The 12,093-nt window shown below is 37.2% G+C and overlaps 1 protein-coding gene across 1 annotated transcript in view; it reads left to right on the top strand.

The window, feature by feature from the left end:
- CCDC186 (coiled-coil domain containing 186) overlaps nucleotides 1-11,838 on the top strand; it is a 37,659-nt gene extending 25,821 nt beyond the window's left edge. Inside the window, exons 9-16 of the mRNA XM_081104372.1 lie at nucleotides 253-339; nucleotides 1,206-1,348; nucleotides 4,313-4,568; nucleotides 5,536-5,725; nucleotides 6,842-6,922; nucleotides 8,469-8,679; nucleotides 10,013-10,232; nucleotides 11,337-11,838. Coding sequence (XP_080960498.1) covers nucleotides 253-339; nucleotides 1,206-1,348; nucleotides 4,313-4,568; nucleotides 5,536-5,725; nucleotides 6,842-6,922; nucleotides 8,469-8,679; nucleotides 10,013-10,232; nucleotides 11,337-11,420 — 1,272 coding nt within the window. The 3' untranslated portion in view covers nucleotides 11,421-11,838. The remainder of the gene's footprint in view (nucleotides 1-252; nucleotides 340-1,205; nucleotides 1,349-4,312; nucleotides 4,569-5,535; nucleotides 5,726-6,841; nucleotides 6,923-8,468; nucleotides 8,680-10,012; nucleotides 10,233-11,336) is intronic.
- The last annotated feature ends 255 nt before the right edge of the window (nucleotides 11,839-12,093 follow it).

Raw genomic sequence — 12,093 nt, 5'->3', positions numbered from 1 at the left:
AGTTAATAACAATGTACCTACCTATATAGTTTAAGTTTAAAAAATTTGGCTCTCAAAAGAAATTTCAATCGTTGTACTGTTGATATTTGGCTCTGTTGACTAATGAGTTTGCCGACCACTGCCCTAGATTGTGTAATAAATACAGGAGAGAAATAATGAGTACTCATTGTCATCTACTTTTAAAGCCTTTGGGAGGAGCAGGATCTAGTTTAGTACATAATGATCTGTGGTTTCTTTTAAACTTTCTAAAAGATGCATCATGCCAAAATCAAGGAACTGGAGGATCTGAAGAGGACATTTAAGGAGGGTATGGATGAGCTACGGACACTGAGAACAAAGGTAATTAGATCTTTGGTCGTGACTCAAGACAAAGGGTAAACATTTTTAATTTTGGACTCATTCTGATTTTTAAACTGTTGGGGAAAGGATATTTAATTAGAAGTTTTCCAAAATGAAAGAACTCATAGGGGTAGAATATCAATTCCCTAGCAATAAAATGGACTCTCTTACAGAAATGAGAATGTCTTCCACTTCAACCCCCTCCAAGTGTTCCCAACATTCCTGTTTTTTAACACATTTGCTGGATCTATAACTTATCCTTGGGCCTCTGATCCAAAGGCAGTCTTATCAGCAAATTAATTGGAAAGATAATTGGATTTTAGAACCGTGACTATGAGAAAATAATAGAGTTTCTTTTTACTTCTCCTGGGTATGTTTAATAGTCTTGTATACAGTTTTAATTTCTAACAATCTGTTAAGTTCTTTTCAGTGTTTATTGTCAGACTAATACCTCTTTTAATGTAATTGTGAAACAGTACCATTGTATATCATTCGTTTATTTAGAAACAGGCTTTTAAGTAACCGCTTTGAGTTGGCAAGCACAGTAATTTTCAAAGTGTTTTCCCCGTACACGTCTTTGTTCTCCACGCCAGTTCCTTGACGTAGGTAGGAGAGGTATGTCCTCTTTTCAGGTGAAGAAATGGAGATTCACCAAAAATAAAGTGATATACTGAAATTCCCATGGCTAAATCAGAGGAAATCTGAGATGAAACCCAGGACTTTAACTTCCCATTATGCTTTCTTCACATTAACTAACACTGCTTCAGAATTCAGCTTAGGTTGTTCATATATAACCACTACCTGAAATAGCTAATAAGGAACAAGAAAATATTGTTTGTAGTTAAACTTGGTTATGATTTTGATAGGTGAAATGTCTAGAAGATGAACGATTAAGAACAGAAGATGAATTATCGAAATATAAGGAAATTATTAATCGCCAGAAAGCTGAAATTCAGAACTTCTTGGACAAAATGAAAATTGCAGATCAGATACAGGAGCAATATCAAAGGTATAAAATGAGCAATTTCTGTTTGTGCTAATCAACAGGCTTTTTAATTCTATCCCAAGTTTCTATTTTTAAATGCAATTATTGCATCAAACAAGAATAATTTAAAAATTTTACTGGCTAAAAAATTTTAAGTTTTGGTCTTTCTTGAAATTTTTTGGATTATCTTTGAAGTTCCCATCATGGCTTCTAAAAAATCAAAGTTTATATTTCCTGAACATTGTCAGTAGCAGTTTATAAGACAGAATGTACTTTGGTTTCTTTATTCATTACTTAGCTTTCAAATTCTGTTACTTACACACAATAGTGACTTTTTCTCCTACAAGTTGGATATACATCTATATCTGTATCTTTGTATGCATGTAGCTTGAGGTCAGGATCGGAAGTTATTCCTTGGCTTCTTATAAAACCCTTTAGCTAAACTACTCACGACATTACCTGGCAGAGCATGGATTCAGGTTGAATCCAAATACTTCTCATACCCAGGCTGCTGAGTGTTGCTAAAGAAATCTTCACCATCTTCCAGAGTGATACTGCTATAAACCCATGGTTAGCAACCTCATCTGGGATAATGCACCTCAAATCCTATCATGTGTCCTTAGAGCCTTCTCCCCCATCTTCTTAGCATCTCTTCTAAACCTTACGGCTTTCTTCACACTGCTCATCTTCCTTCTCGCTTTGCTATTTACTCTGACTGCACAGAAGAAATGGGAGCTATCAGTTGACAAGTTCAAAACCTCTTGCTATTCATCCCCTGAACGTGCCTGCCTCTACAGTCATTCTTCCTTCATTTCCTTCTGTTATGGAAGAAATGTTCCTGTTCCTCTCTGAGTGGAATTGTTCTCTGCTTCATCTGTGGGCCCCATGCGCCCCTGCCTTCTCAGGGTCTTGTGGATTATTCTTTCTTTATCCTTTTCTCTTACCGCTCTCTTTCTACTGACTTTGTTTTCTTTCTACATGTAAATATTATTATATCTTACAAACATCAAGCTCCAGTGACCTTCGCCTACCTTCTCCTTTCCTTCTCAGCCACACATCTTTATAGGGTCATCTCTACCTGTCCTTCATTTACTAGTACTTTGTTCTTCTAACCTTCTCCACTCATCCAAACTTCTATCCCAACATTCCATTAAAAACTGCTATGCCTCCTTAAATCTAGTAGACACTTCCTCAGACTAAACCTGACTTGAGTTTTCAGTATTAATACATACCACTAAACTCCTTCCTCCTTCCCTCTTTCCTTCCTTCCTTCCTTCCTTCCTTCCTTCCTTCCTTCCTTCCTTCCTTCCTTCCTTCCTTCCCTCCTTCCTTCCTTCCTTTTCTTTCTTTCATTCATTCATTCATTCATTCATTCGCAGTTTATTTTTTTAGAGAGAGAGGAAGGGAGAAGAGAGAAACATTGAGGTGGGAGTGTAACATTGATCAATTGCCTCCTGCATGCCTCCTACTGGGAATCGAGCCCACAACCCAGGCATGTGCCCTGACCAGGAATTGAACCAGCAACCTCTCAGTGCATGGGACAATGTCCAACCAACTGAGCCACACCAGCCAGGGCCCTTACCTTTCTTGTCATGCCTCTGGCTTCATTTTGTCGTGTGTTCTCCTAGTAATCCTCCCCACTTGTTGGCCACTCTTTTTCTCAGACTCCTCGTCAGCCTTCTCATTCTCTCAAGAAACTCTTTTTGTCCTTATTTTATCATAACCCTGGATGATCCTAGCTATTCTTAAAGTATGCTGCAGGACTGGCCTGTCATTTTCAGCCCTTTTTGCTGAGTTCTAAACACGAAAGTATCAAAGACACCTCAGACTTTAATATGTCCAAAGCTTCATCTTTCCCATCCCAACTATGTTTCTGTGATGTCCCTGAGATGAGTGATGAGTAGCATCCACATGGGACACCTTGGCCCTCTGTCCTTCCCCTCACATATCTAAGCAGACACAAAGTAGTATTAGTGATGTCTCTTTAATGCCTTTCAGTCTGTTTATTTTCATATTCCTGTTGCTACTACCATTGTCCAAGGCATTCTGAGCTCTAAAAACTGCCACAGTTTCTAATTTTTTTTTCTTCCCTTTTAATCCATTTCCCACACTGCAGTTAGCATCTTTTTAAAAAGGAAATTTTCTCAAAATATTCCAATGATTGCCTCGTGAGTTCAGATGCCTTAACATGGCTTGGAGGGTCATTTGTGACCTGTTCCTTGCTTCTCCCTCTGTGCCTTCTCCTCTTTCACTCTTTTATTCCAGCAATAGTTGGTTAACAAATGTTGATTGATTATCTTCTGTGTGCTAAGCCCTGTATTAAGTGCCAGGGATATAGTGCAGTCCTTATCCTCATCAATGTTGAACATCTGTTTGTTAGGACCCACAAGAATTCATTCTCTTCTTCTCTGCCCAGCTTCCCTTCCTGGACCATAGTATTTGGTTCTCACATTCATTCATTTTCTTCCTTTCCATCAGGAATTAGCAAAGTATGGCTGGCAAGCCACACCTAGCCCAGCGCTGTCTTTTATATTGCATTTTGGAACATAGCTGAGCTCATTCCTTTGTGTATAGTCTGTGGCTGCTTTGACACCATAGTGGCGGCTTCAAACGTTTGCAATAAAGGCCAAAGGCCCCAGAAGCTAAATTGTGTACTGTCTGGGCCTTTTACAAGAAAAGTTTGCTAACCGCTACTTGAAGAATTAATTCAAGCATCACTTACACTAGGCTGGGTGACCCACTGGTGCTTTCATCATCAAAAATGTTTATTTCCCTGAGATAACTTCCTACCTGACAGAAACTTTGAAAGCGGGGGCCATGTCTGTCATGCTCCCTTGTATTCCTAGCTCTTAGTTCCTAGTATGTGCTAGTCATTCACAAATAAAAGTACCTTTATAAAGCATTTCCTTCCATGAAAATTTCCAAACCATTAATTTAATGTTTTTTAATGGTTTAATTTTTTTAAAAAATATAAACTTTGTTTTTTAGAGGTAAACAAGAAATTGAGAATTTGAAGGAAGAAGTGGAAAGTCTTAATTCTTTGATTACTGACCTACAAAAAGACATCGAAGGCAGTAGGAAAAGAGAATCTGAGCTACTGCTGTTTACAGAAAAGCTTACTAGTAAGAACGCACAACTTCAGTCTGAATGCAATTCTTTACAGTCCCAGTGTGACAAGCTTTCCTGTAGTGAAAGTCAGTTACAAAGCCAGTGTGAGCAAATGAAACAGACAACTACCAACTTGGTAAGTATAATTGTACATTCACTACTTAAAGCAACATAGCAAGAAGCACCAATTCGATTTTCCTACTAGCATAAACCAAGTGTAGTTGATCTAAGCTCTTTTTTATTGGCACTGACTTTCTTACAAATTTTTCAAATGTTGTGAAGAATGTCGGTTTTCCTTTCAACTTAGGTAGCTTATAATAAAAATTTTTCCTAAAATGGTTATGAAGCATTTCACTTTTGAAAACAAGGGAATCAGGGTTTTTGACATTTCTAACTAGATTTACTATATCTTTTTATTTATTTATTTATTTTAATCCTCACCCGAGGATATTTTTCCATTGATTTTTAGAGGGAATGGAAAAGGGGGGGGGGGAGGGAGAGAGAGAGAGAGAGAGAGAGAGAAAGAGAGAGAGAGAGAGAGAGAGAGAGAGAGAGAGAAAGAAACATCGATGTGGGAGAAATATATTGATTGGTTGCCTACCGCATGCACCCAGACCAGGGCCGGGAGCCTGCAACCAAGGTACGTGCCCTTGACCAAAACTGAACCTGGGACCCTTCAGTCCACAGGCCACCCTATCCACTGAGCCAAACCGACTAGGGCTGGACTTACTATATCTTTTTTAAAAGTACTTTACATTTTTACATTTTTGTACTTTAAAAATGGTTTAATATTTCTGAGTTATGAGAGTGCCTTCAAGTTACTTATAAAAATAATTTGAGATTTTAGTTAAAAAATACAGAGACCTGTACCACGTGGTGTTTTTGCATGTGTAAACGGGCAGATGTAGTAATGTACCCCCCTGGATTGCTATGTGAAGAATTTGAGGAGCTCAGTAAACAAAACCTAGTAAGGAGTGATGATAGAAGAATCTACTATCAAAGGCTTTGTATTTTTAATGTGTTAAACTGTGAGAAATAGTGGAAACATACAAGTCACCTATTAAAATTGGTGTTTTTGTTTTTTATCTTAATTTAATATTTAGGAAAGTAGATTGTTGAAAGAGGAAGAACTGCGAAAAGAGGAAGTCCAGGCTCTGCAAGCTGAACTCACTTGTAAACAAACAGAAGTTAAAGCATTGAGTACCCAAGTTGAAGAATTAAAAGATGGTTTAGTAACTCAGAGACGTAAGCATGCCTCTAGTGTCAAGGACCTTACCAAACAACTCCAGCAAGGTAGGAAATTCTTCCGCACTTAGACCTGGAATGTGTGTTGTTTCTTATAATCTTTAGGATTTATAGAAAAAGTACTTTTCACATCAGGTTCTTCCACATTGATTAGAGCCTTATGTTCTTTTTAATGTACTAATGTTCATAAACCAAATTGCTAAACTTCTTGCAGTTACATGAATAGCCTGTAGCATCTTCTATGCTAAAAGACATTTGTTCATGGAACTTAAGGCAGCAGTGTCGAAATATTTTTGATCACATACTCCTAGTAAAGATTACTTCAGCACTTGTTCTCTAATTTATATATTTTTATAAATTTTAAACATGTATTATTCTATTTGATGTATATTAGAATGTTACCAATGCATATTAGACAAGAGAAATAGAAATTTTAAAAGGTCAGATTAAATATAAGTATCAATAGTTCTAAAATTTTTCCCCTACACTTGTGTATGAATTGTTTTGTGCAGCATCTTTTGAACTTGCATCCCATATAGTAGGCCTCTAACTTAGAGATCGGTGAGACCTAACCTCTCATTGTACAGGAATTTGAGACCCAGAAAGCTTATAGCTTAACCAAACACAGTTGATTGATAGCCAGAGCTGGAATCCAGATTTCTTTCATTGAAAAATTCATACAATTATTGGGAGAGTGTGTCCTTTGCTTGGGTACAAAGATGAGTAAGATATGCATTCTGACTTCCTATTCTCTATTATTTCCCTCTGCTTTATTGTGTCAAAACAGGATTAAACATAGAAATAAAAGAGATTTAGCATTTACTTAATATAAATTTATTCAGATATTTGCCATGAGAAGTCAGTTTGTTTTTATAGATATAATTGAAGTGAAATTTGGGGAAAATTTCTGGTATCTTTCTACATCTTTCAGGACTCCAGAAGTTATGCTCAGCATACCTAAGTGATGCCAGCCAGTCTCAGTTGTTATTGTAATGTTTCCATATATGTTGTATTTGACCTGTGCATTTCTAGATGTCATTTTGTATAAATGACACCTGTAGCCCTCTTGGCCTAAGTGATTTTAGCAATAAAAATCAGAGGTACAGTAGTAGGGGCAAATGGTCATGATAATTGTCACAAATAACCCATTTCTTTCTTCTCTAGCCCGAAGAAAATTAGATCAGGTCGAGAATGGAGGTTATGATAAAGAAGTCAGCAGCATGGGAAGTCGTTCTAGTTCATCAGGTAAAAAAACTAATGGTTTTAGTTATTTTGTGATTGATTATAAAAAGAAATAGCTTATTTTGTTTTAAAAGGTATTGAAACGTTTTTCTTTCATTTTGAATTTTAATAAGTGGTAGTTGTACATATTATAAGAAATATTTCCATTATCCAGGGTTTGCCATGTTGCTCTCCCCCCACCCCACCCCCAATTCTGGAATGTAAAGCTCTTTTTAGTTAAAAGTATAGTTGACATACAATATTATATTAGTTTCAGGTATATGTCACGTGGTTCTCTATCGCTTATTCCCCTACCTCCTTTTTTCTTATCTGCTTTGTCTCTATTCTGTGTAACAACTTTCTCTTCCATTCTTAAATTCAAATTGTATCCATTCCTACAGAGAGATTTGCTGTAGTGTGGTCTCTCTTTTTACTTTTACTGAGAACTACTGAAGTGACCATTGTTATATATCAGATTTTTAAGTGTATATATATACACACATGTATTTTTAAAATATTAGCATTTCTCATGGTTGATATGCTTATGGTACAGCAGAAATGAATAGAGTCTATGAAATTATGATTGGTAACATTGTGAAAATGGTAATTAGAAAAATATCAATTTTGGAATGCCAGGAACCAGGCTCAATGCGTTAAGTATATCATTTACTCTGGAAAAGTCATGTGAGCTGTTACAGTTCCCACTTCAAAGTGTGTTTCTATGACTCACCCCACATCCTCAGTGACTGAGCTCTCAGATTCTAAAGCCCTTGCGTGCCACCAGCCTGCACTGCTCCAGGAGTTGCATATTAGGGGGAAATGCCATCAAGGGTTACGATAGTGGGAAACAGTGTAGCAGAAGAAACTTGGATTTGAAATTACACATAGGTATTTGGGTCCCAGCTCTGCCATTTATTAGTGTATGATGTTGGGTAAGATATATTACTTGTCGAAAATCTATAGAATGGGGTAAAAAGCTTAACTTTGTAGGTAAAAGGGTTAAAAATTCTTTACAACTGATGTTGATAAAAATAGTAGCTAGGATTCACTTAGAGCTCACTGTATGCGTTGTTGCAGCTTCACGTGTAGTAACTCATTTAAATGAAGATAATAGTCCTGTGAGGTGAATAATGTTGTAGTTCTCATTTTAAGATGAAGTGCCGAGGCACAGAGAGTTGAATTAACTTGTCCGAAGCCTCACAGCTAGAAAGTGGGATTTGAACCTAGGGAGGCCTGGCTCCTGAGCTGAGCTGAGCTTAGCCCACGTGGCTGTATTCTACTCTCCTGTCTGTCTCTTTTTCTTGGTTTGATTCGGTCTTACTTCAGACTTGTTATTTCTGACTTTTTCTCGAGTTCCATGTTTCCTTGTTGCCATTTCCTCCTCCTATTCCTGAAAGACATAGTAGATCTTACTGTACTTCTATCATCAGTATATTCAGAAATAAGAACTCAAACCAGGCCCTGTGCCCAACTCTGTTAGAGTGAATATTTGAAAGTCATACTAGAAGAAACAATGAGATTAGAGATGACTCTATACCAGGTACAATGTCTAAACTTTTTTTCTCTTCAGGGTCCATTAATGCCCGAAGCAGTGCAGAAGATCGATCTCCAGAAAATACCGGGTCGTCCGTGGCTGTGGATAACTTCCCGGAAGTAGACAAGGCCATGTTGATTGAGAGGATAGTAAGGCTGCAGAAAGCACATGCCCGAAAGCATGAAAAGATAGAATTTATGGAGGATCACATCAAACAATTGGTGGAAGAAATTAGGAAAAAAACAAAGTATGTATTATTATGGTCACATATTCTGTGTTTAAAATACCATTATTCAAGTGGTTAACTTACTGTTTTTGAATTAATCACACCAAGATCCTGTCTTTGAAAAAATAATTCTTAATTATAGTCATTCACTTCCCAATCTTTTGTTAATCACTTGTTGTGTTCTAGGTTTAGGAATACAGAGATTAAGGAAAACACAGATCTTTCCTTTAAGGGGATAATAGATTTCAGTAGACATTAATGTTTTTTAAAGTTCTTAGTGTATTAACCCTCTCATGAAAAATCTGCAGTTGCCACAAATAAAGTCACTGAAGAATCTTCATTCCTGCTCCACCTCCTCTCACTTTCTGCAGCACTAATGTTGGCCTTTGAGTCCCCGTGACGTTCTTTATCCTGTTCTCGCGTCTTTCTGTTTCCTGAGGTCTTCTCATACAGGCCATGACTTGAAAGTCTGTGTTTGGGTTCATTTTTCTTTGGGTAATCCAAGGAATCATAAATCACGCCAGTGCTAGTTGTCTTGGCACCTCCAGAAAGGGTTCTGAATCCCAACACAGAGGTGACATCTGCTTTGGTCTTACGCAATCTAGCTGCTTATTCCCGAAGTTCTGTCTAAGGGACTGCTGCCTTCCCAGCGCGAAGGATGTCCGTGACCATTTGTTTCCACTGAAGTCATCTGTTGGTTATGAGCTTCCTGGTCCGGATAATTACTGTGTTGTTCATGATGGTGACCAATTGACATTAATTTTTTTGAGATATTAAAATTACTTTGGTCTTAAAGTGCTCTACTTAGGTTTTTATTTTTATGACCGATTCTAAGAGCTTTATAGTGTTGTGGATTATCTTTCCTGCTGGGTAGACCATAGTGGGGTAATTTATTGGGCAACTACTAAGTACAAGGCACGATGCCTGTTGACTTAATAGCTCATTGATTTCTTACATCTACTCGGAGAGAATGAGTTCTCTAATTTGGCAGATAGTCGCTGGGGCTCAGGTCAGATTACTAACTGTTCCAGATTCAGCACTCACTCTTTAAGTGACGAACCAAGAGCGAGAGCCACATCCTGCGCTGACACTCCAGGTCGGTCTGCCCAGACCCCTCACAAATAGCATGCTCATTTAAGGGCTTTGATATGCAGTCTTTACCCACGATTGGCTCATGTTTATTTTGAAATAATTTTGGACTTATAAAATTCCTTTCTCTCCTAATACAGTTCTGTTATTAACCTTGTAGGTATTTATGCTAGTCATCTTGATGCTTATCATTAGTTGACTCTTGCAAATTACAGCGTTTTTAATTCTGCAAGTACATAACTGATAGTGTGGTTTTATTTTGCAGAATCATTCAGAGTTACATTTTACGGGAAGAGGCAGGCACCCTTTCTTCAGAGGCATCTGATTTTAACAAAGTCCACTTAAGTAGACGGGGTGGCATCATGGCGTCTCTATACACATCCCATCCAGCTGATAGTGGACTGACATTGGAACTCTCGCTGGAGATCAACAGAAAATTACAGGCTGTTTTGGAAGATACGTTACTAAAAAATATTACTTTGAAGGTATTTGTACTTCTTGTTCACTTACCCACCAGTAAACATGGCAAAATGGTGCCTGTTTCATAGTTTGACCCAGTACATAGTGAACTATTTCTGTAATGCAAGATAGCATTTTACCCAGAGATAAAATGAGCATGTTGTTCTTTTTCTGAAAAGTAGAATTTTTTAACAGAGCAACGAAAGAAAGAGTAAAAGGTCATCGTTTAGCTATATTTTTATTTTTCAATTATAGTTTACATTCAGCATAATTTTGTATTAGTTTCAGTGTACAACATAGTGGTTAGACAATTACATACTTTATAAAGTGTTCCCCCTACATTTCCAACACCCACCTGGCACCATACATAGTATTGCAGTATTATTGACTATATTCCCTATGATGTACTTTACATCCCCATGACTGTTTTAAAACTACCAATTTGTACTCTTAATCCCTTTGCCTTTTTCACCTAGCCCCCCCAACCCCCCACTTCTCTGCAACCATCAGTCAGTCTGTTCTCTGTATCTATGAGTCTGCTTCAATTTTGTTTGTTGATTTATTTTATCCTTGAGATTTCACACATAAGTGAAATCGTATGGTATTTGTCTTTCTCTGTCTGACTTATTTCACTTAGCATAATACCCTCTAGGTCAGTGGTCGCCAACCTTTCGGACTTCATGGACCACTAGTGGTCCGCTGAACACCGGTTGGCGACTGCTGCTCTAGGTCATCCATGCTGTTCCAAATGGTAAGATTTCATTCTTTTTTTTTGGCTGAGTAATATCCCATTGTATTTATGTACCACAGCTTTTTTATCCACTTGACTGTTGATGAGCCCGTTTAGCTATTAGATAGTTAGTAGTGGATTTTAAAAATTATTTTTTAACTTTGGTAATAATTTTATGTAATAAAATTTGCTGTAGCTTCAGTAAAAAAAATAGTAAGTATGACTTTGTAATATGTAGGACTACTTTACTGAAAAGAGCTGTGTCTAGTTTATTTCATATAACATATAAGACTAATCATCACTCTTCAAAATTTAGGCAAAGGTAGTTCAAGTGAAACACTTTTTACTTATTATACAGAGTTCTGTTCTTATTTTGCTCTTTTTTTTTAAATGGTTAAAGGAAAATCTACAAACACTTGGAACAGAAATAGAACGTCTTATTAAACACCAGCACGAACTAGAACAGAGGACGAAGAAAACCTAACACGAAACTGCTGCTCAGGGAAGAGAGAACCACCACACGAGGAGCAGGGTCACTGCCCGCATTGTTGGAAGCCTCCCCAGTGTGTCAGCCAGTAAAGAGCGATTGTTTGACCTTACAGAAAAGTTCCTTTACCTTAGGAACGCATTGCAGTGTGTCCTGTAAGAGTGAAGACTTGATGGAATGTTTTCGTATGGTGACAGCCACCATGGAACCAAAACAACCTAGTTTAATTTCCTAAGAATCATTGAAATGCTCAACATTACAAGGGCTTTTGGAAAACCCTTCTCCATTTTTCCCCCTTTAAAACACATCATGTCAAAAATGATCCAGCTTTTTAAAATTATGCATGAAAGGACCAGTAATATGCTATTTTCCTAACTTAAAAGAAAACTAAAAAATAAAAAATTTTGTCTTGACATTCCAATATTTCATTTGGTTGTGTTTTAGGGAGGGTACCAGTGATCCTTAAATCTATTAATTTTCATGGAAGCGAATAGGAAAGCTAGCTTGTGGTAATTGGCCCATGATCAGGGATGTACCTTATCTGGGCTAGGTACATTTTTTTTCAGATTCAAATTGTTTGAGTTCATAGTTGAGTTTTTTAAATCTTCAGTTACATAAAATATGATTTAAAATAACGTGCTCATTTAGAAAATTCCTGTGGACTTCGTTT

This window comes from Myotis nattereri (assembly GCF_964212035.1).
Source record: "Myotis nattereri genome assembly, chromosome: 13".
In the NCBI taxonomy this organism is placed as follows: domain Eukaryota; kingdom Metazoa; phylum Chordata; class Mammalia; order Chiroptera; family Vespertilionidae; genus Myotis; species Myotis nattereri.
This window is presented reverse-complemented; position numbering and strand designations above follow the sequence as displayed.